This window comes from Phaenicophaeus curvirostris, chromosome 33 (genome assembly GCF_032191515.1).
Source record: "Phaenicophaeus curvirostris isolate KB17595 chromosome 33, BPBGC_Pcur_1.0, whole genome shotgun sequence".
Classification (NCBI taxonomy): Eukaryota; Metazoa; Chordata; class Aves; order Cuculiformes; family Cuculidae; genus Phaenicophaeus; species Phaenicophaeus curvirostris.
Genome location: NC_091424.1, coordinates 2,236,625 through 2,259,705, shown reverse-complemented (window position 1 = coordinate 2,259,705; position 23,081 = coordinate 2,236,625). Strand labels below are relative to the sequence as shown.

The 23,081-nt window shown below is 58.2% G+C and overlaps 1 protein-coding gene and 1 long non-coding RNA gene across 18 annotated transcripts; one reads left to right on the top strand and one right to left on the bottom strand.

Moving 5' to 3' along the window:
* Nucleotides 1-947: 947 nt before the first annotated feature.
* Nucleotides 948-22,922, bottom strand: ACIN1 (apoptotic chromatin condensation inducer 1). The gene is made up of 17 exons (XM_069879189.1): nt 22,735-22,922; nt 18,516-18,581; nt 18,325-18,436; nt 18,132-18,226; nt 15,963-16,565; nt 15,353-15,408; nt 13,509-13,614; nt 8,739-8,784; nt 8,486-8,613; nt 6,851-7,033; nt 5,901-6,081; nt 5,462-5,580; nt 4,521-4,628; nt 4,322-4,429; nt 2,759-3,113; nt 2,542-2,642; nt 948-1,304 (listed from the first exon to the last, which is right to left on the bottom strand). The coding sequence occupies exons 1-17, from the start codon at nt 22,870-22,872 to the stop codon at nt 987-989; spliced, it is 2,823 nt and encodes a 940-aa protein (XP_069735290.1). The 5' UTR covers nt 22,873-22,922; the 3' UTR covers nt 948-986.
* On the top strand, nt 9,071-11,963 carry LOC138732575 (uncharacterized). Of its 17 annotated transcripts, XR_011339290.1 has the most exons (13): nt 9,071-9,231; nt 9,406-9,478; nt 9,571-9,684; nt 9,735-9,807; nt 9,941-10,054; nt 10,157-10,181; nt 10,223-10,270; nt 10,497-10,537; nt 10,963-11,054; nt 11,138-11,169; nt 11,272-11,312; nt 11,355-11,395; nt 11,855-11,963. It is a non-coding gene; the product is annotated as an uncharacterized lncRNA (long non-coding RNA). The 17 variants fall into 17 exon arrangements; XR_011339302.1 differs by lacking the exons at nt 10,157-10,181; nt 11,272-11,312 and having other exon boundaries at nt 9,941-10,022; nt 10,207-10,270; nt 11,138-11,178; nt 11,323-11,395; XR_011339289.1 differs by lacking the exons at nt 10,223-10,270; nt 10,497-10,537; nt 11,272-11,312 and adding an exon at nt 10,864-10,920 and having other exon boundaries at nt 11,138-11,178; nt 11,323-11,395.
* Nucleotides 22,923-23,081: the final 159 nt, after the last annotated feature.

Genomic DNA, 23,081 nt, shown 5'->3' with positions numbered 1-23,081 from the left:
CACCCCCCCGCCCGCTCGTGTGCGCGCGCGCGCTTTCCCATTGGCGGGCTGAGACCACGTGACTCCCCCCCCCCGCGCTCGCCGCCATTGGCGGGCGGAGACCACGTGATTTCCCCCCCCACCCCCCGAGCGCTTTCCCATTGGCGGGATGAGATCACGTGATTCCTCCCCGCCGCCCTCGCCGTTATTGGCGGGCGGAGACCACGTGACTCTCCCCCCATGTGCGCGCGCGCTTTTCATTGGCGGGCGTAGACCACGTGATTCCTCACCCCCCCACCTACCCCTCCACGCGCGCGTTTCCATTGGCGGGATGAGACCACGTGACACCCCTCCCGCGCGCGCTTTTCCATTGGCGGATGAGACCACGTGATCCCCCCCACCGCGCGCTTTTCCATTGGCGGGCTGAGACCACGTGATTCCTCCCCCCCCTCCCGCGGAGACCACGTGATTCCTCCCCTCCACGCGCTTTTCCATTGGCGCGATGAGACCACGTGATTCCTTCCCGCCCCCCCCGCGCCGCCATTGGCGGACTGAGACCACGTGACCCTCCTCCCCTCCCATTGGTGGGCTGGGACCACGTGACTGTCCTCCTTCTCCCATTGGCGGGCTGGGATCACGTGACGCGGCTCCCCCTCCCCCCCCGCGTGCCCTCCCCGGCACCACGTGACCTCAAAGGCAGCCCCTGACGCCTCAAAACCCCGGGGGGGGGGAAGGAGGGCGGCGCGGGAGAGGGTCACGTGACGCCCAGGGTCACGTGATCGGGCAGAGTACTTCCCCCACCCGCCGCTCCATATATGGAGATGGGGGCGTGGCCTGAGTCACGTGGGATTTGAGGCGGGAAAACGAGGTGGAGGAGGAGGAGGAGGAGGTAAAAATGGCGCCGGGTGACACGGGGAGGCGGGAGTTGGGGTGGGATCCCTGGAAAAGGTGAATCGAGGCCCCTCCCCGTCATTCAAGCCGTGTCCGCGTGAGGGTTTTATTGCCGCTCAGCGCCTCGCGCCGCGGTCGCGCCCCGGGGGGCTGTCGCTGCGCCGCTTCTCGCCTCGGCGGTGCCCGCGCGGCTCCGAGGACGACGACGACGGAGCCGGGGGGGGAGGAGGAGGAGGAGGCGGAGGAGGAGGAGGGAGAGCGGAGGGAGCGGAGGGCGGCGGGGCGCGCGAGGAGGACGAGGAGGAGGAGGCCCCGGAGCGCTTGTCGCGGGAGGAAGGGGCGGCGCGGGCCCGCTGCTCCTCCTCCTCCTGCTCCTTGCGGCGGCGCTCGCGCTCCCGGGCCCGCGCCGCGCGCTCCGCCTGCTTCTGAACAAACTGGGACCGGGAAAAAAGGGGAAAAACGGGGAAAAAAGGGGTCGAAATGGAGGGAAAAGGGGTCAAAATGGAGGGAAAAGGGGTCAAAATGGAGGGAAAAAGAAGTTAAAATGGTGGAAAAGGAGTTCAAATGGTGGGAAAAGGGGTTAAAATGGCAGGAAAAAGGGTTAAAATAGAGGAAAAATAGGTTAAAACGGAGGGAAAAGGGATCAAAATGGAGGGAAAAGGGATCAAAATGGAAAGAAGGGGGAAAATAGCGGGAAAAGGGGTCAAAATGGGGGAAAATGAGTTAAAATGGAGGGAAAAGGGGTTAAAATGGAGACGAAAGGGGTCAAAATGGCACGAAAAGGGGTCAAAATGGCACGAAAAGGGGTCAAAATGGCACGAAAAGGGCTCAAAATGGAGGAAAAAGAGATTAAAATAGAGGAAAAAGGGGTCAAAATGGAGGGAAAAGGGGTCAAAATGGAGGGAAAAGGGGTCAAAATGGAGGGAAAAGGGGTCAAAATGGAGGGAAAAAGGAAAAATGGTGGGGAAAGGGGTCAAAATGGAGGAAAAAGAGGTTAAAATGGAGGAAAAAGAGATTAAAATGAAGGAAAAAGGGGTCAAAATGGAGGAGAAAGGGGGAAAATGGAGGAAAAAGAGGTTAAAATGAAGGGAAAAGGGGTCAAAATGGAGGAGAAAGGAGTTAAATTGGAAGAAAAAGATCAAAATGGAGAGGAGTCAAAAATGGAGGAAAAAGGATCAAAATGGAAGGAAAAAGGAGTCAAAATGGGGGGAAAAGAGTGTGAGATTGAAAATAAAGGAAGGAATTGGGGGAAAATGGGGGGAAATGAAGGGAAAATGAAAGGAAATGAAGAGAAAGAAGAGGAAAAAAATTGGGAATAAAGAGAAGTGAGAGGAAATAGGAAAAAGGGAGGAAAATGAGAAAAATGGGGTTAAAATGGAGATAAAGGAGGAAATATGAAAGGAAATGGGGGCGAAAAGGGGGGAAATGAGTAAAAAAGGAGGAAAATGAGAAATGGGGGTGAAAATGAGGAAAAAAGGGGGAAATGAGGGGAAAATGAGGGGGAAATGAGGGGGAAAAGGGGGGAAATGAGGGGGAAAAGGCGGGAAATAGAGGAAAATAAGGAAAAGAGAAACCACATATTAGCAAATCTCTTCAGGCTCCGTCAATTAAGCCCCATCCCGGCGTGATTCACCCCAGGCTAATTAGCGGGGGGGCTAACGAGGGCCTCACCTGGCTGTCGGTGAGGGGCAGCCAGTAGATGCTGGGAGCCGCCTTGGTTTTGCGGAACAGGTCGTCCAGCAGCTTGGCCGGAGGCTCCTCGGGCGGCTTCTCTGCGGGGACACGGCACCAGTGCTCCCAGTAGCCCCCAGTCCACTCCCATTACCCCTCCCTCTCCCCATTTAACCCCTCCCTCCCCCCGTTAACCCCTCGTTCCCCGCCGTCTCACCCTTCCTGTCCGGCCGGGGCTCCCTGCTGCCGCGCCGGCGCTCGGGGGGCCGTGGCCGAGCCCTGTTGGCGGAGCCGGAGGCGCCGTGGGGCTGGGGGGGGGGCGCGGCGGGGCAGGCCCCCCCCTTGTCGCGGTCCCACTCGCGCTCCCCCCGCGTCCTCTCGCGCCGCTCCTGCTCGCGCTCCCGCTGGGCCCGCTGCTGCCCCACGGCCACGGCGGCGGCGGCGGCCGCCCCACAGCGAGGGCCCCCGGGCGCCCCGCAGCGCGGCCCCGACGACGAGGAGGACGAGGAGGAAGAGGCGGCGGCGCAGCCCGACGGGCAGCACGGGGAGCCCTGGCCCCGGTGGAAATCCAGCTGCGGGCGCGGAGAACGTCAGGATCATGGCACACACGGGGACACATAGAGACCCCACAGAGCCCATAGGGACCCCATAGACCCTATAGAGCCTCATAGAGACCCATAGAGACCCCATAGAGCCCATAGAGACCCCATAGACCCTATAGAGCCTCATAGGGACCCATAGAGACCCCATAGAGCCCATAGGGACCCATAGAGACTCATAGAGACCCCATAGAGACCCATAGAGACTCCATAGAGACCCACAGAGACCCCATAGAGCCCATAGAGACCTATAGAGACCCCATAGAGACCCCATAGACCCTATAGAGACCCCATAGGGACCCATAGAGACCCCATAGAGCCCACAGAGACCCCATAGACCCTATAGAGACCCCATAGAGACCCCATAGAGACCATAGAGACCCCATAGAGACCCCACAGAGCCCATAGAGACCCCACAGAGCCCATAGAGACCCCATAGACCCTATAGAGACCCATAGAGACTCATAGACCCCACAGAGACCCCATAGAGACCCCATAGAGACCCATAGAGACCCCATAGAGACCCCATAGACCCTGTAGAGATCCCATAGAGACCAAAGACCCCATAGACACCCCATAGAGACCATAGAGACCCCATAGAGACCCACAAAACCCATAGAGACCCCATAGGGACCCATAGAGACCCCATAATGACCCCACAGAGACTCCATAGACCCCATAGAGACCCCATAGAGACCCATAGAGCCCATAGAGGCCCCGTAGAGACCCATAACTAACCCATAGAGACCCACAGAAACCAATAGAGACCCATAGAGACCCCTAGAGACCCCATAGAGACCCCATAGAGCCCATAGAGCCTATAGAGACCCCATAGAACCCATAAAGCCCATAAAGACCCCACAGAGACCCATAACTAACCCATAGAACCCATAGAGACCTGTAACTGACCCATAGGGACCCACAGAGACCCACAGGGACCCACAAGTGCCTCCCAAGGCCTCCACGTACCCCATAACCGCCCCCCCCAGCCCCATAACCGCCCCCCCAGCCCCACAACCGCCCCATAACCGCCCCCCCAGCCCCATAACTGCCCCCCCAGCCCCACAACCACCCCATAACCACCCCCCCCAGCCCCATAACTGCCCCCTCAGCCCCATAACCCCCCCCCCAGCCCCATAACTGCCCCACAAGCACCCCCCATCCCAGCCCCGCAGCGTCACCTCCTCCTGCTGGGCGAAGTCGGCCGCCAGCACCTTGGGGTTGGACTGCGGCCACTTGACGCCGTGCAGAGCGTTGCGGGTGGCCACGGCCTCCTCCACCGTCGCGTACTTTTGGGGGGGGGGGGCGGATCAGAGGGTCAGGGCTGCCCCACGGCGCCCCACGGAGCCCCTCCCTGCCCCATGGAGCCCCCCCCGTTACCGTGACGTAGCAGTGGGATTTGATCTTGTCGATCCAGAAGCCCTCCTCGCGCAGCCGCCCCGTGCGGCCCAGCAGCTCCTTCAGCTGCCCCAGCGTGAACGGACGCACCTGGGGGGCACGGGCAAGGGGTCCCCGTTAGCCCCATTGGGGGTCAATGGAGGGGGCGTGGCCTATGGGACCCCAGGCCCATTGAAGTCAATGGAGGGGGCGTGGCCTAGGGGCTGGGGGCGTGGCCTATGGGACCCCAGGCCCATTGAAGTCAATGGAGGGGGCGTGGCCTATGGGCTCCATTGACTTTAATGGGAGGGGGCGTGGCCACAGGGCTCCATTGACTTTAATGAGGGGGCGTGGCCATAGGGCTCCATTGAATTTAATGAGGGGGCGTGGCCACAGGGTCCCCATTGACTTTAATGAGGGGGCGTGGCCACAGGATCCTCATTGGGATCAATGGGAGGGGGCGTCGCCACAGGGTCCCCATTGACTTTAATTAGAGGGGGCGTGGCCACAGGGCTCCATTGGGATCAATGGGAGGGGGCGTGGCCACAGGGTCCCCATTGACTTTAATGGGAGGGGGCGTGGCCAAAGGGCTCCATTGATTTTAATGAGGGGGCGTGGCCAAAGGGCTCCATTGACTTTAATGAGAGGGGGCGTGGCCTATCGGCTCCCATAATCCCTATTCTAGTCAATGGAGGGGGCGTGGCCAAGGGCTGAGGGGGGCGTGTCCTATGGGCTCCCCAGTCCCATTGGAGTCAATGGAGGGGGCGTGGCCTAAGGGAGAAGGGGCGTGGCCAAGGGGTCCCTAATCCCTATAGAGGCCCAGAGGGGGCGTGGCTTATGTGTCTCTAACCCCTTTTAAGGTCAAGTGGGGGTGTGGCTTGTACAAAAGGGGTGTGGCTAGTAGGAAAGGGGGCGTGGCTAGTAGAAAGGGGGCGTGTCCTCACCAGGTTGCAGAGGTGCACGATGGGGGAGGGCCGGGCGCGGGGCGGGGAGGGCCGGGGGGCCGCCCGCACGGGGTCGTCCACGGGCAGCGAGAAGGCTCCCAGCCCCCGCCGGGGGGGGTCTGCGGGGAGAACACGGGCACCAGTATAAACCAGTAGGCACCAGTATAGACCGGCGCCCCCCCCCCAGGACTCTCGCGGGCCCTCCCAGTATAACCCAGTGCCCCCAGAGCCACCCCTATATCCTCCCAGTCTCTCTACGTGCGCTCCTAGCACCTCCCGAGCCGTCCCAGTGCCTCCCAGTATAAACCAGTAGGCCCTCTATACCCCCCCACTTTATCCCAGTGACCCCAATCCCCCTCCCAGTCCATCCCAGTGCCCCCATTCCCACACCCAGTCCCTCCCAGTGACCCCAGTCCCCCTCCCAGTGCCCCCCCCTCACCTTTCTTCCCCTCCTGCTCGCCGTGGGGCGGGGCCTGTGGGGCGGGGGCGGGGCCGGCCGGGGGGGAGAGGGGCTGCGGCCTCTCCTCCTCCGCTGCCCCCTCCCCCCTCCCCTCCGCCTCCTCGGGCCCCTCCCCCCCTTCCTCCTCCTGCCCGTTGGCCTGAGGCTCCGATGGCACCACCTGAGGGAGGGGGCGGGGTCAGAGGGGGCGTGGCCTGAGGGGGCGTGGCCTGAGGGTCCCCATTGGGATCAATGGGAGGGGGCGTGGCCACAGGGCTCGATTGGGATCAATGGGAGGGGGCGTGGCCATAGGCTCCATTGACTTTAATGGGAGGGGGCGTGGCCACAGGGCTCCATTGACTTTAATGGGAGGGGGCGTGGCCACAGGGCTCCATTGACTTTAATGAGAGGGGGCGTGGCCACAGGGCTCCATTGACTTTAATGGGAGGGGGCGTGGCCACAGGGCTCCATTGACTTTAATGGGAGGGGGCGTGGCCAAAGGGCTCCATTGCCTTTAATGGGAGGGGGCGTGGCCAAAGGCTCCATTGACTTTAATGGGAGGGGGCGTGGCCACAGGGCTCCATTGACTTTAATGGGAGGGGGCGTGGCCACAGGGCTCCATTGACTTTAATGGGAGGGGGCGTGGCCACAGGGCTCCATTGACTTTAATGGGAGGGGGCGTGGCCACAGGGCTCCATTGACTTTAATGGGAGGGGGCGTGGCCACAGGGCTCCATTGACTTTAATGGGAGGGGGCGTGGCCACAGGGCTCCATTGACTTTAATGGGAGGGGGCGTGGCCACAGGGCTCCATTGACTTTAATGGGAGGGGGCGTGGCCAAGGGGTCCCCATAGGGATGAATGGGAGGGGGCGTGGCCACAGGGTCCCCATAGGGCTCAATGGGAGGGGGCTCCATCCCTAACGAGTCCCCCCGCTAACGAGGGGCGATACCTGGGTGACGGTGCGGCAGATCTTGAGGGGCGGGTGATGGGGGGAGGGCAGCCGGGGCAGGGGGGGCCCCGAAGCCCTCTCGCCCCCCGCGGCGGCCGCCCCCGCCCCCTCCTCCTCCTCCATGGGGCCTTCCTCGGGGTGCAGCTCGACCACCGCCTCCGCCTTCATCTCGGGGATCAGGCTCTGCGGGCCCAGAGGGGATTCAGAGGGGTTTGGGGGGGACGGGAGGTGACTGGGATGGTTTAAGGGCACCTAGAAGGCCTCTGAGGGGGTTTTGGGGGGGTCCTGGGGGGGACTGTGTAGATTTAGGGGGGGCTGGAAGGGCTTTAAGGGGGTTTTGGGGCACAAAGAGCGGGTTTTGAGGCATAAAGGGAAGGTTTGGGGCACAAAGAGGAGATTTGGGGCACAAAGAGGAGATTTTGGGGCACAAAGAGGAGATTTTGGGGCATAATGGGAAGGTTTGGGGCACAAAGAGGAGGTTTTGGGGCAAAATGAGGAGATTTTGAGGCACAAAGATGAGATTTTGGGCACAAAGAGCAGATTTTGAGGCATAAAAGGATGGTTTGGAGCACAAAGAGGAGATTTTAAGGCATAAAGGGAAGGTTTGGGGCACAAAGAGAAGATTTTGGGGCACAAAGAGTGGATTTTGAGGCATAAAGGGAAGGTTTGGGGCACAAAGAGGAGATTTTGGGGCACAGAGAGCAGATTTTGAGGCATAAAGGGAAGGTTTGGGGCGCAAAGAGGAGATTTTGAGGCATAAAGGGAAGGTTTGGGGCACAAACAGGAAATTTTGGGGTACAAAGAGGAGATTTTGGGGTACAAAGAACAGATTTTGGGGCACAAAGAGCAGATTTTGAGGCACAAAGGGAAGGTTTGGGGCACAAGGAGGAGATTTTGGGGCACAAAGAGCTGATTTTGGGGCACAAAGAGAAGATTTTGGGGCACAGAGAGAAGATTTTGAGGCACAAAGGGAAGGTTTGGGGCACAGAGAGGAGATTTTGGGGCACAGAGAGCAGATTTTGAGGCACAAAAGGAAGGTTTGGAGCACAAAGAGGAGATTTTAGGGCACAAGGAGCAGATTTTGAGGCACAAAAGGAAGGTTTGGGGCACAAAGAGAAGATTTTGGGGCACAGTGAGAAGATTTTGAGGCATAAAGGGAAGGTTTAGGGCACAAAGAGCAGATTTTGGGGCACAAAGAGCAGATTTTGAGGCATAAAGGGAAGGTTTGGGGCACAAACAGGAAATTTTGGGGCACAAACAGGAGATTTTGGGGCACAAAGAGGAGATTTGGGGCACAAAGAGGAGATTTTGAGGTATAAAGGGAAGGTTTGGGGCACAAGGAGGAGATTTTGGGGCACAAAGAGCTGATTTTGGGGCACAAAGAGGAGATTTTGAGGCACAAAGGGAAGGTTTGGGGCACAAAGAGCAGATTTTGGGGCACAGAGAGCAGATTTTGAGGCATAAAGGGAAGGTTTGGGGCACAGAGAGGAGATTTTGGGGCACAGAGAGCAGATTTTGGGGCACAAAGAGCAGATTTTTGGGCGCTAAAGGCAGATTTTGGGGCGCTAAGGGCAGATTTTGGGGCGCTAAGGGCAGGTTTTGAGGGCCGGCGGCAGGTTCCGGGGTCCCCCTCACCTTGAGCGAGTCGGTGGTGATGCTGATCGAGGGCCGTTTCGGGGCGCAGGCCGTGCTCGCCCCCCAGCGCCGCTTCCGCCCCCCCGACGCGCCCCCGGCCTCGGGCTCCAGGCTCCCCTTGGCGGCCGCTGAGGGGGGGGAAAGAGAGAAATAATTGAAGGGGGCGGGGCTTAAATAGGCTCCGCCCCTTTCTCAAGCCACGCCCCCTCCCCTTTAGGCCCCGCCCCCTCCCCTTTAGGCCCCGCCCACTCACAGCTGAGCGCGATCTTCCTCTTGAAGGCCTTGGGCTGGGCTGGGCCCTGGGGGGGGAGGGGAAGAGAGGGGGCGGGGCCAAAGGAAGACACGCCCCATGACGTCATCAGAGGGCGCCACCTCAGGCTCCGCCCCCTCCGCTCAAGCCCCGCCCCTCCCTCCCCCTCCCACCTCCCCCCTCCCCTCCCTAGCGAGGTTCTCGCCCCCCCCTCCCCCCCACTTTTCACCCCCCCCACCCCCCCCCAGCCCCTCGAGCCCCCCCAAAATCCATGGGGCTGCCCCCTAAGCGGGGCCCCCCCCGCTCCCTGCCCCCCTGCCGCCGCGGGTGACCTCCTGGCGATCCGTGGGGTGCCCCCCGAGTGGCCTTTGGGGGGTCCGGGAGCTGCCCCCCAAGCGGAGGACGGTTGGGGGGGTCCTAAAGGTCCATGAGCCGCCCCACAAGTGAAGTTGGGGGTCCTAAAGGTCCACGAGCTGCCCCATAAGTGAGGTTGGGGGTCCTAAAGGTCCAGGAGCTGCCCCACAAGTGAAGTTATGGGTCCCTGAGGTGGCTTCGGCTGCCCCACAAGTGAGGTTGGGGGTCATAAAGGTCCATGTGCTGCCCCATAAGTGAGGTTGGGGGTCACTGAGGTACATGAGCTGCCCCACAAGTGAGTTTGGGGGTCGCTGAGGTCCATGTGCTGCCCCATAAGTGAGGTTGGGGGTCACTGAGGTCCATGAGCTGCCCCATAAGTGAGCCTGGGGGTCACTGAGGTGGCTTCGGCTGCCCCACAAGTGAAGTTGGGGGTCCTAAACATCCAGGAGCTGCCCCACAAGTCAGGCTGGGGGTCCTAAAGGTCCACGAGCTGCCCCACAAGTGAAGTTGGGGGTCCTAAAGGTCCATGAGCTGCCCCATAAGTGAGGTTAGAGGTCACTGAGGTCCATGTGCTGCCCCACAAGTGAGGTTGGGAGTCGCTGAGGCACGTCAGGTGCCCCATAAGTGAGTTTGGGAGTCATTGAGGTCCACAAGCTGCCCCATAAGTGAAGTTGGGGGTCACTGAGGTCCATGAGCTGCCCCATAAGTCAGGTTGGGGGTCGTAAAGGTCCATGAGCTGCCCCACAAGTGAAGTTATGGGTCCCTGAGGTGGCTTCGGCTGCCCCACAAGCGAAGTTGGGGGTCCTGGAGGTCCATGTGCTGCCCCATAAGTGAGGTTGGGGGTCACTGAGGTCCCTGAGCTGCCCCATGAGTGAGGTTGGGGGTCGCTGAGGTCCATGTGCTGCCCCATAAGTGAGGTTGGGGGTCCTAAAGGTCCACGAGCTGCCCCACAAGCGAAGTTGGGGGTCCTGGAGGTCCGTGGGGTGGAGCTGGCTGCCCCACAAGTGAGTTTGGGGGTCACTGAGGTGGCTTCGGCTGCCCCACAAGTCAGGTTGGGGGTCCTAAAGGTCCATGAGCTGCCCCACAAGTGAAGTTGGGGGTCCTAAACATCCAGGAGCTGCCCCACAAGTCAGGTTGGGGGTCCTAAAGGTCCACGAGCTGCCCCGTAAGTGAGGTTGGGGGTCACTGAGGTCCATGTGCTGCCCCATAAGTGAAGTTGGGGGTCACTGAGGTGGCTTCGGCTGCCCCACAAGTGAAGTTGGGGGTCCTGGAGGTCCGTGGGGTGGAGCTGGCTGCCCCACAAGTGAGTTTGGGGGTCACTGAGGTCCATGTGCTGCCCCACAAGTCAGGTTGGGGGTCCCTGAGGTGGCTTCGGCCGCCCCACAAGTGAAGTTGGGGGTCCTAAAGGTCCACAAGCTGCCCCACAAGTGAAGTTGGGGGTCCTGGAGGTCCGTGGGGTGGAACTGGCTGCCCCACAAGTGAGTTTGGGGGTCACTGAGGTGGCTTCGGCTGCCCCACAAGTGAGGTTGGGGGTCCTAAAGGTCCACAAGCTGCCCCACAAGTGAAGTTGGGGGTCCTTAAACATCCATGAGCTGCCCCACAAGTGAGGTTGGGGGTCCTAAAGGTCCACAAGCTGCCCCACAAGTGAAGTTGGGGGTCCTTAAACATCCATGAGCTGCCCCACAAGTGAAGTTGGGGGTCCTGGAGGTCCACAAGCTGCCCCATAAGTGAGGTTCGCGGTCCTTAAACATCCATGAGCTGCCCCACAAGTGAGGTTGGGGGTCCCTGAGTTCCATGTGCTGCCCCACAAGTGAGGTTGGGGGTCCCTGAGGTGGCTTCGGCTGCCCCACAAGTGAAGTTGGGGGTCCTGGAGGTCCGTGGGGTGGAGCTGGCTGCCCCACAAGTGAGGTTGGGGGTCCTAAAGGTCCACGAGCTGCCCCACAAGTGAAGTTATGGGTCCCTGAGGTGGCTTCGGCTGCCCCACAAGTGAAGTTGGGGGTCCTGGAGGTCCACAAGCTGCCCCATAAGTAAGGTTGGGGGTCACTGAGGTCCAGGAGCTGCCCCATAAGTGAGGTTGGGGGTTGCTGAGGTCCATGTGCTGCCCCACAAGTGAAGTTGGGGGTCCTGGAGGTCCGTGGGGTGGAGCTGGCTGCCCCCTAAGTGAGGCCCGGGGGTCGTAAAGGTCCATGAGCTGCCCCACAAGTGAGGGTGAGGGTCCCTGAGGTGGCTTCAGCTGCCCCACAAGTCAGGTTGGGGGTCCTAAAGGTCCACGAGCTGCCCCATAAGTGAGGTTGAGGGTCCCTGAGGTGGCTTCGGCTGCCCCACAAGTCAGGTTGGGGGTCACTGAGGTCCAGGAGCTGCCCCACAAGTGAGGTTGGGGGTCCTAAATGTCCACGAGCTGCCCCACAAGTGAGGTTAGAGGCTACTGAGGTCCACAACCTGCCCCATAAGTGAAGTTATGGGTCCCTGAGGTGGCTTCGGCTGCCCCACAAGTGAGTTTGGGGGTCACTGAGGTGGCTTCGGCTGCCCCACAAGTGAGTTCGGGGGTCACTGAGGTCCATGAGCTGCCCCACAAGTGAGTTTGGGGTCCAGGAAGTCCATGAGCTGCCCCACAAGTGAGTTTGGGGGTCCAGGAAGTCCATGAGCTGCCCCACAAGTGAGTTTGGGGTCCAGGAAGTCCATGAGCTGCCCCACAAGTGAGTTTGGGGTCCAGGAAGTCCATGAGCTGCCCCACAAGTGAGTTTGGGGTCCAGGAAGTCCATGAGCTGCCCCACAAGTGAGGTTGGGGGTCACTGAGGTCCATGAGCTGCCCCCCAAGTGAGTTGGGGGGTCCAGGAGCTGCCCCCCAAGTGAGTTTGGGGTCCACGAGCTGCCCCCCAAGTGACTTTGGGGTCCAGGAGCTGCCCCCCGAGCGAGTTTGGGGTCCGGGAGCTGCCCCCCGAGCGAGCTGGGGGTCCAGGAGGTGTGGGGCTGCCCCCTAAGTCGGGGCGGGGGCCTCGCCGAGGTCCTTCGGGTGTGGGGCGCCCCCCGAGTGAGGCGTGTGGGTCCCGGGGCTCCTCTAGGCCAGCGCTGGGTGCCCAAAAAAGAGACGTTTGGGGGGTCCGGGGGGCTGCCCCCCAAGTGTGGGGCAGGGGCTGGGGGGGGAGGAGGGGGCTGCCCCCCAAGTGTGGGGCGCGGGGGGGGGGGGAGCTGTGGGGCTGCCCCCCAAGTGTGGGGCGCGGCGGGAGGGGGCGCCCCCCCCAACCCCCCAAAACCCCCGAGGGCCCCGGTGGAGCCCGTGAAGGAGAAGTGGGGCTGCCCCCTAAGTGTGGGGCTGCCCCCCAAGTGGATCTATAGGTGCTTAGAGCGCTATGGGGCGCCCCATAAGTGCATCTATAGGTCCCTTTAGCGCTATGGGGCGCCCCATAAGTGACTTTCTGGCTCTCAATAGCGCTATGGGGCGCCCCATAAGTGGATCTATAGGACCTAAGAGCACTATGGGGCGCCCCATAAGTGAATCTGTATGTCCTTAGAGCGCTATGGGGCGCCCCATAAGTGACTCTATGGCTCTCAATAGCGCTATGGGGCGCCCCATAAGTGGATCTATAGGTCCTTATAACGCTATGGGGCGCCCCATAAGTGACTCTCTGGCTCTCAGTAGCGCTATGGGGCGCCCCCTAAGTGAATCTATAGGTGCTTAAAGCGCTATGGGGCACCCCATAAGTGACTCTCTAGCTCTCAATAGCGCTATGGGGCGCCCCACAAGTGAATCTATAGGTTCTTATAGTGCTATGGGGCGCCCCCTAAGTGAACCTATAGGTTCTTATAGCGCTATGGGGCGCCCCGTAAGTGAATCTACAGGTCCTTCAGCGCTATGGGGCGCCCCATAAGTCAATCTATAGGTGCTTAAAGCGCTATGGGGTGCCCCATAAGTGACTTCATGGCTCTCAATAGCGCTATGGGGCGCCCCCTAAGTGAATCTATAGGTGCTTAGAGCGCTATGGGGCACCCCATAAGTGACTTCATGGCTCTCAGTAGCGCTATGGGGTGCCCCATAAGTGAATCCATAGGTCCTTAGAGCGCTAAGGGGTGCCCCATAAGTGGATGTATAGGTCCTAATAGTGCTATGGGGCGCCCCATAAGTGAATCTATAGGTGCTTAGAGCGCTATGGGGCACCCTCCAAGTGCTCTATAGGTCCTTATAGCGCTATGGGGCACCCCATAAGTAACTTTATGGCTCTCAATAGCACTATGGGGCGCCCCCTAAGTGAATCTATAGGTCCTTGGAGTGCTATGGGGCGCCCCACAAGTGGATCTATAGGTCCTTGGAGCGCTATGGGGCGCCCCCCAAGTGCTCCCTGCCCCCCTCGGGGTGTCACACGCCCCCCCCCCCCCCCACTCCCTGCCCCACACTTATGGGGCACAGCCCCCCCCCGTTACCTCTGGCTGCGGGGGCCGCTCCGGGGGGCCGCTGTGGGGCGCGCTGTGGGGCGCGGCGGCGGGGGGGGCGCCCGGCTCCATGGGTGGCGGCGGCGGCGGCTCCGGCCTGCGGGACAGGCCTCAGTGGGGCTGCCCCACGGCGAAGCGGGGAGGGGGGGGGACCCTGCCCCACGGCGACTCGCATGTCCCCAGCCCCATAGATCCGCCTGAGACCCATAGATCCCAGCCCCATAGATCCCCTCGGCCCCATAGATCCGCCTGAGAGCCATAGATCCCAGCCCCATAGAACCTCGAGCCCCACGGATCCCAGCCCCATAGATCCCCTCGGCCCCATAGATCCTCCTGAGACCCATAGATCTCAGCCCCATAGATCCCAGCCCCATAGAACCTCTCCAGCCCCACAGAACCCAGCCCCATAGATCCCTCCAGCCCCATAGAACCTCTCCAGCCCCATAGAACCTCTCCAGCCCCATAGATCCCAGCCCCACAAAACCTCGAGCCCCATAGATCCCAGCCCCATAGAACCTCTTGAGCCCCATAGGTCCCAGCCCCATAGATGCTCCTGAGCCCCACAGATCCCCTCAGCCCCATAGAACCTCCTGAGCCCCATCGAATCCCTCAGCCCCCCAGATCCCAGCCCCATAGATCCTCTCGAGCCCCATAGATCCCAGCCCCACAGATCCCCTCAGCCCCCAGCCCCACACGTCCCCCCAGCCCCCCCGAGCCCCCCCAGAGCCGCAGCCCCCCAGAGCCCCCCCAGCCCCATAGATGCCAGCCCCGGGGACGCTCCCAGCCCCACGGGTCCCCCCCCAGCCCCACGGGTCCCCCCCCAGCCCCACGGGTCCCGCCGCCCCCAGCCCCATAGCCAGACCCGCCGTGGGTCGGGCCCCTCTCTATTGTGCGGGGCGGGCGCGGGCGGGCGGAGCGGCCATCTTGGCTTCCCGGCAGCACCCGCGGGGGGCGGGGACAGTGCGGGGGGCTGGGGGATCATAGAGACTGGGGGGGACTGAGGGGGACCCGGGGGGAACCATAGAGACTGGGGGGGACTGAGGGGGACCCGGGGGGAACCATAGAGACTGGAGGGAACCATAGAGACTAGAGAGAACCATAGAGACCCATAGGGACCCATAAAGGACCCGTAGGGAACCCATAGAGCCCATAGGGACCCATAAAGGACCTATAGGGGACCCATAGAGCCCATAAGGACCCATAAAGGACCCATAGGGGACCCATAGAGCCCCATAAAGGACCCATAAAGGACCCATAGAGCCCATAGGGACCCATAAAGGACCTATAGAGGACCCATAGAGCCCCATAAAGGACCCATAAAGGACCCATAGAGCCCATAGGGACCCATAAAGGACATATAGGGGACCCACAGAGCCCATGGGGACCCATAGGGGACCCATAGAGCCCATAGGGACCCATAGGGGACCCACAGAGCCCATAGGGACCCATAAAGGACCCACAGAGCCCATAGGGACCCACAGGGACCTATAGGGAACCCATAGAGACCCACTAGCACCCATAGAAACCCATAGGGGACCCATGGGCACCCATAGAGACTATAGGGACCCGTAGAGACCCACAGGGGACTCATAGAGCCCCACAGGGGACCCATAGAGGACCCATAGGCACCTAGAGAGACTATAGGACCCCATAGGGGACCATAGAGACCCATAGAGACCCCATAAAGACCCACAACAACCCACAGGGACCCAATGGCACCCATAGAGCCCTTATAAGGACCCATAGAGACCCCATAGAACCCCTATAGGGACCCATAGAGACCCCGTAGAACCCCTATAGGGACCCTATAGGGCCCATAGGTCCCCCCCACTCACCTGGGGCTCTGGCTGGGGGCGCAGGCGGCTGCCTCCCCCGCACCCTCGGGGCCGCCCTGGGGAGAGACACAGGGGACCCCAGTCACCCCCAGGGGCATCCCAGTCCCTCCCAGTAGGGTTTGGGGGCTCCCAGTTGTCCCAGTTGCCTCCCAGTCACCCCCAATTGGGTCCCAGTCCCCCCCAGTCACCCCTAATCCAGTCCCAGTCCCCCCCAGTCCCCCCTAATCCAGTCCCAGTCCCCCCCAGTCACCCCTAATCCAGCCCCAGTCACCCCTAATCCAGTCCCAGTCCCCCCCAGTCACCCCTAATCCAGCCCCAGTCACCCCTAATCCAGTCCCAGTCCCCCCCAGTCACCCCTAATCCAGCCCCAGTCACCCCTAATCCAGTCCCAGTCCCTCCCAGTCCCCCCTAATCCAGTCCCAGTCCCCCCAGTCCCCCCTAATCCAGTCCCAGTCCCCCCTAATCCAGTCCCAGTCCCTCCCAGTCCCCCCTAATCCAGTCCCAGTCCCCCCTAATCCAGTCCCAGTCCCCCCCAGTCCCCCCTAATCCAGTCCCAGTCCCCCCCAGTCCCCCCCAATCCAGTCCCAGTCCCCCCCAGTGCCCCCCTCACCTGGCTGGCGGGGGAGGCGGGGGGCTCGGGGGAGCTGTGGCGGGGGGAGGAGGTGTGCTGGGGGGAGGAAGGCCCCGAGGAGGAGGAGGAGGAGGAGGATGGGGAGGGGGAGGCGGCTCGGGGGGGGGCGGGGGGCAAGGAGGAGGAGGAGGCCGGGGGTTGGGGGGGGCCCTGCGGGGGGGCCCCGGGCGAGGGGGGGGGCGTCTCCTTGGTCAGCAGGGGCGGGGGGGGCTCCTCGGGAGGGGCCTCGCCCGCTTCGTTAGGGCGAGGGGGCTCCTCGTTAGCGGGGGGAGCCTCGTCGGGGGCGGGAGGGGGCTCCTCGTTAGCGGGGGGAGCCTCTTCGTTAGCCTCGGGGGGCCCCTCGTCGGGTTTGGGGGGGGCCTGGGTCTCGCCCTCCTCGGGCTGGAGTTGGATTTGGGGCTCCCCGGCCTCCGGGGCCTTCGCTTCCTCCTCCTCTTCTTCCTCCTCTTCCTCTTCCTCCTCCTCTTCCTCCTCTTCCTCCTCCTCTTCCTCCTCTCCTGCTTTCAGGGGGGGGGCAGCTCCCGCTCGGCGCCCACGGGGGGCACCTTCCGCACCCCCTTCCGGGGTCTTGGAACCTCGGGACTGCGGGGAGGAGAGGAAAGGGTTAACAGCTGATACCCGAGACCCCCAAAAACGTGGGGAGACGGACCCAAAAGACGAGAAAACCGCCCCAAAAGACGAGAAAACCACCTAAAAAGGCAAAAATCCCAGTGTAAAATACACAAAAGTCACTCAAAAACTGAAGAATTGGCTTCAAAACGAGCAAAAAGGACCCCAAACCCACACGAACGGCCCCCAAATAGAGGAGAATCTCTTCAAAGTGAGGAAGAGCGCCCCAAAAATCCATAAAAGCATCTTGAATATTCAAAGATCTCCGTGAAAATGGAAAAATCCCCCAAAAGTTTGGGAAAATCAACCCCAACGCTCAAAAATTCACCTCAAAATCGAGGATCGGAGCCGTAAATCCACTAAAATCACCCCCAAATCCATCCCAAACTTAAAAATCCCTCTCAAAACCCACTAAAACCACCCCAAAACTCAAAAATCCACCTCAAAATCCACTAAAACCACCCCAAAACTCAAAAATCCACCTCAAAATCCACTAAAACCACCCCAAAACTCAAATATCCCCCCTCAAAACCAACCCAAAATCCACAAAGCGATTCCCAAATCTCAATAATCTCCCTCAAATCCAGGATTTCCACCCCCAAAACTCAAAAATCTGCTTCGAGATCTACTCAAACCGCTGCAAAACTCAAAATTTCACATCAAGATCCACAAAACTCACCCCAAAGCTCAAAGATCCACCTCAAAAGCCGCTAAAACCCACCCTCAAATTTAAAAATCCTGATCAGGATCCACAAAATCAGCCCTAAACTAAAAATCCCCCCTCCAAGTCTAGGATCTCCCTTCAAGATCCACAAAAAACAGCCTAAAACGCAAAAATCCTCCTCAAAACCCAGGAAAACCACCTCGACGCTAATAAATCCCTCTGAAAATCCACCCCAAAACTCAAAAAGCCGCCGTACAACCCGCTAAAACCACCTCAAAATTCAAAAAGTCTCCTCAAAACTCACTAAAACCAACTCAAAGTTCAGAAAGCCTCCTCAAAACTCACTAAAACCATCCTAAAATTCAAAAAGTCTCCTCAAAACTCACTAAAACCAACTCAAAGTTCAAAAATCCTCCTCAAAACTCACTAAAACCAACTCAAAATTCAGAAAACCTCCTCAAAACTCACTAAAACCACCCCAAAACTCAAAAATCACCCCTATAACCCACTAAAATCACCCCAAAACTCAAAAATCACCCCATAACCCACCCCAAAACTCAAAAATCACCCCTATAACCCACTAAAATCACCCCAAAACTCAAAAATCACCCGCATAACCCACTAAAATCACCCCAAAACTCAAAAATCACCCCTATAACCCACTAAAATCACCCCAAAACTCAAAAATCACCCCATAACCCACCCCAAAACTCAAAAATCACCCCTATAACCCACTAAAATCACCCCAAAACTCAAAAATCCCCCGTATAACCCACTAAAATCACCCCAAAACTCAAAAATCACCCACATAACCCACTGAAATCACCCCAAAACCCACAAATCCCCCTCGTAACCCCCTCAAAATGGCTCCTCACCTGGCGCAGGCGCCCCCCGCGCCTCTCCTGCCGCGCGGCCCCCTCCTCCTCCGAGTCCTCGTGCTCCGGGGCGGCGGGGCCGCTCCTCCCCGAGCCTGCAGACGAGGCGCACGCACAGTTTCGGGGTCCCCCTCCTCGGTTTTTTTGGGGGGGTCCCCTCCCCTCTTTTCCCCCCCCTCTCCCCGAGTCCCACCTTCCAGCTCGGCCGCCTCGCGCGCCTCCCGCTCGAGGCGCTGCTGCAGCAGCTCCTGCTGCTTCTCCAGGTATTGCTTGATGAAGCTGTTCTGGCTCATCTCCTCGCCGATCTAGGGGGGGCCCGTCAGGTTTCGGGGTCCCCGAGCGACGGGGAAGGGGAAAGGGGAGGGTTTGGGGGGTCTCTCTCACCTGGGAGTTGGGCTGGAAGGTGGCGTGGGGCGTCGAGTGCTTCTGGAGGTTCTCCAGCATCAGAGCCTGGGGGAGAACGGGGGGGTCCCCGCGATTTTAGAGATCCGGGAAAGGCAAATCCCACGCGAAATCCAGGGAAACCACCCCCAAAAGTCAAAAATCCACCTTAAAGTGCAAGATGCCCTCCCCAAAACCCACTAAACCCACCCCAAAAGTCAAAAATGCCCCTCAAGATGCAAGATGCCCTCCTCAAAATCCACTAAAGCCACCTCCGAACGCAAAAATGGCCCTCAAAATCCAGGTTTCCCCCTCAAAAGTCAAAAAATCCCCCTCAAGAGCGGCTAAAACCAACCCCAAACTCAAAAGCCTCTCTCAAAATCCAGGATCGTCCCCTCAATATCCACTAAAACCGCCCCCAAACTCAGAAATCCCCCTCAAAACTCAAAGATCCCTCTCAAAATCCAGGATCCTCCCCTCAAAATCCACTAAAACCAACTCCAAACTCAAAAATGCCCCTCAAAATCCACTAAAGCCACCTCCAAACTCAAAAATTACCCTCAAAATCCAGGATCCTCCCCGCAAAATCCACTAAAGCCACCTCCAAACTCAAAAATTACCCTCAAAATCCAGGATCCTCCCCGCAAAATCCACTAAAACAACCCCAAACTCAAAAATCCCTCTCAAAATCCAGGATCCTCTCCTCAAAATCCAGTAAAACCAACCCCAAACTCAAAAATCCCCCTCAAAATCCACTAAAGCCACCTCCAAACTCAAAAATTACCCTCAAAATCCAGGATCCTCCCCTCAAAATCCACTAAAACAACCCCAAACTCAAAAATCCCTCTCAAAATCCAGGATCCTCCCCTCAAAATCCACTAAAACAACCCCAAACTCAAAAATCCCTCTCAAAATCCAGGATCCTCCCTTCAAAATCCACTAAAATCGCCCCCAAACTCAAAAATCCCCCTCAAAATCCACTAAGACCGTCCCCAACCCTAAAAAATCCCCCTCGAAATCCACAACCCCCCTCAGACTTCCCAAAATTGTCATTTTTCACCTCAAAACCCCTCAAAACTCCCCCAAAATGTGCTTTTCCACACAAAGCGCTTCTCGGCCCTCCTTGAACACCCCGAAAATGCAACTTTCACCCCAATTTTCCCTCGTAATCTCCAGAAAATGTGATTTTTACCTCAATTTCCCTCACAAACTCCCCGAAGCTGCAGCTTTTAACTCAAATCTTCCACATTCCCCCTCACAAACTCGCAAAACTGCGATTTTTCACCTCAAATCCCCTCACAGACTCCTCCCAAACGCACTTTTCGCCCCAATTTCCCTCACAGCCCTCCCCACGCTCCCCAAAATCAAGCCCTTTACCCCAAATTTCCCTTCAAACTCGCAAAAAAACCCAACTTTTACCTCATATCCCCTCACAAACGCCCCAAAAGCACCGTTGTCACCTCAGATCCCCTCGCAGCCCTCCCCAAATCGCCCCAAAACACGACTTTTACCTCAAAACTGGGATTTTTAACCCAAATTCTCCCCCTACGGCACCAACTTCACCTCAAATCCCCTCGTACTCCTCCAAACTCCTCAAAACTGCGACGTTTACCTCAAATGCCCCTCGAACTCTTCAAAATCAGGATTTTTCCCCTAAATCCCGCTCAAAACTCGAGACTTTTAACCCAAATCGCCTCATAAATCACAATTTTCCCTACAACCCCCCCCAAACCGGGAATTTTACCTCAAGTTTCCCCCTCAAACCCGGGATTTTCCCCCTCAAACTCTTCAAACCCAGAATTTCCCCCCCAAACTCTTCAAAAACATGACTTTTACCTCAAATCTCCCCTTCAAATTCCTCAAACTCACCACTTTCACCCCAAACATCGCAATTTTCCACTCAAAACCCCCAAAAGTGTGACTTTTGCCTCAAGTCTCCCTCCCAAACTCCTCAAAACCAGGACTTTGACCCCAAATTCCCTCTAAAAACACACATTTTCACCTCAACCACATCCCAAACTCCTCAAACTCACGACTTTGACCCCAAATCCCCCCAGAAATCACAATTTCCCCTTCAAATCCCCCCAAACCGGGACTTTTACCTCAAGTTTCCCCTTCAAACGCCTCAAAACCGGGATTTTTTTCCCCTCAAACACTTCAAAACAGAGATTTTCTCCCTCAAACTTTTCAAAACAGAGATTTTCTCCCTCAAACTTTTCAAAACAGAGATTTTTCTCCCTCAAACTCCTCAAAATCAGGATATTCCCCCAAAACTCTTAAAAACCAGGACTCTTACCTCAAGTCTCCCCCTCAAACTCCTCAAAATCAGGATTTTTCCCCTCAAACTCTTCAAAACTGGGATTTCTCCCCCCAAACACTTCAAAACCTGAACTTTTACCTCAAATCTCCTCCATAAACCACAATTTTCCCCTCAAACCCCCCCCCAGTTGGAACTTTTCCCTCAAGTCTCCCCCTCAAACTCCTCAAAACCAAGATTTTTCCCCTCAAACTCTTCAAAACAAGGACTTTTACCTCAAGTCTCCCTCGCAAACTCCTCAAACCCATGACTTCTACCCAAAATCAACCCCAAACCCCTCAAAACCGGGACTTTTCCCTCACATCTCCCCCTCAAACTCCTCAAAACCGGGATTTCTCCCCCTCAAACTCCTCAAAACTGGGACTTTTCCCTCAAATCTCCCCCTCAAACTCCTCAAAACAGGGATTTCTTCCCCCAAACTCCTCAAAACCGCGACTTTTACCTCAAGCTGCCCCCTCAAACTCCTTAAAACCAAGATTTTTCCCCTCAAACTTTTCAAGACAGAGATTTTTCCCTCAAACTTTTCAAAACAGAGATTTTTTTTCCCCTCAAACTCTTTCAAACAGAGATTTTTTCCCTCAAAGTCTTCCAAACCAGCATTTTTTTACCCGAAACTCTTCAAAACTGGGACTCTTACCTCAAATCTCCCCCTCAAACCCACTACTTTTACCCAAATCAAATCCAAACTCCTCAAAACCGAGACTTTTCCCTCAAGTCTCCCCCTCAAACTTCTCAAAACCGGGATTTCTCCCCCTCAAACTCCTCAAAACTGGGACTTTTCCCTCAAATCTCCCCCTCAAACTCCTCAAAACCGGGATTTCTTCCCCAAAACTGCTCAAAACGGAGACTTTTACCTCAAGTCACCCCCTCAAACTCCTCAAAACCGGGATTTTTTCCCCAAAACTCCTCAAAACTGGGACTTTTCCCTCAAGTCTCCCCCCCAAACTCCTCAAAACCGGGATTTCTCCCCCTCAAACTCCTCAAAACCGGGATTTCTTCACACAAACTCCTCAAAACCGGGATTTCTCCCCCTCAAACTCCTCAAAACCGGGATTTCTTCCCCAAAACTCCTCAAAACCGCGACTTTTCCCTCAAGTCTCCCCCTCAAACTCCTCAAAACTGAGACTTTTCCCTCAAGTCTCCCCCTCAAACTCCTCAAAACCGGGATTTCTTCCCCAAAACTCCTCAAAACCGCGACTTTTCCCTCAAGTCTCCCCCTCAAACTCCTCAAAACTGAGACTTTTCCCTCAAGTCTCCCCCTCAAACTCCTCAAAACCGGGATTTCTCCCCACAAACCCCTCAAAACCTGCACTTTTCCCTCAAGTCTCCCCCTCAAACTCCTCAAAACCGGGATTTTTCCCCAAAACTCCTCAAAACCTGCACATTTCCCTCAAGTCTCCCCCTCAAACTCCTCAAAACCGCGACTTTTCCCTCAAGTCTCCCCCTCAAACTCCTCAAAACTGAGACTTTTCCCTCAAGTCTCACCCTCAAACTCCTCAAAACTGAGACTTTTCCCTCAAGTCTCCCCCTCAAACTCCTCAAAACCGGGATTTCTTCCCCAAAACTCCTCAAAACCGAGACTTTTCCCTCTAGTCTCCCCCTCAAACTCCTCAAAACTGAAACTTTTCCCTCAAGACTCCCCCTCAAACTCCTCAAAACTGAGACTCTTCCCTCAAGTCTCCCCCTCAAACTCCTCAAAACCGGGATTTCTCCCCCGAACCCCTCAAAACCTTCACTTTCCCCTCAAGTCTCCCCCTCAAACTCTTCAAACCCCCGACTTCTCCCTCCCCCCCTCCCCAAACCCGCGACTTTTCCCGCCCTCCCCCCCCCGCCATGGCGCCTCCCTCCCCCTTCCCCCCCCCCCCTTCCCCCGCCATGGCGCCGCTTCCCCCGCTTCCCCCTCACCCCGCGGAGCCGCTTGACCAGCGCGCTCTTCTGCCCGCTCTTGGCCAGCCCGCGCTGCTCCAGGGCCGCCTTCAGGTCGGCGACGCGGAGCAGGTGGAGCGGCCGCCCGTCCAGAGTCACCTCCTCCCCGTCCGCCATCTTGTGTGGCGCCGCCGCTCCGACAGCGCCGCGCCCGCCACTTCCGGCGCGCGGGCCTCCCCCCCGCTTCCGGTCACCCCACAACTTCCGGTCTCCCCCCCCCAACCCCGTCTCCCGCCAAGTTTCGGCTCCTCCCGCCAAGCTTCGGCAACTTCCGGCTCCCTTCGGCTCCTCCCGCCTTCCCTTCGGCTGTTTCCGTCTCCCTTCGG

What these genes read in the sequence shown, in the direction of transcription:
- ACIN1 (XM_069879189.1), bottom strand. Translation starts at nt 22,872, where the DNA reads ATGGCGGACGGGGAGGAGGTGACTCTGGACGGGCGGCCGCTCCACCTG. An exon ending in CCGCCTCCCCCGCCAGCCAG is followed by an intron (nt 15,409 to 15,962) that starts GTGAGGGGGGCA and finishes GTCTCTCCCCAG; the next exon opens with GGCGGCCCCGAGGGTGCGGG. An exon ending in TCTGCCGCACCGTCACCCAG is followed by an intron (nt 6,082 to 6,850) that starts GTATCGCCCCTC and finishes CCCCTCCCTCAG; the next exon opens with GTGGTGCCATCGGAGCCTCA.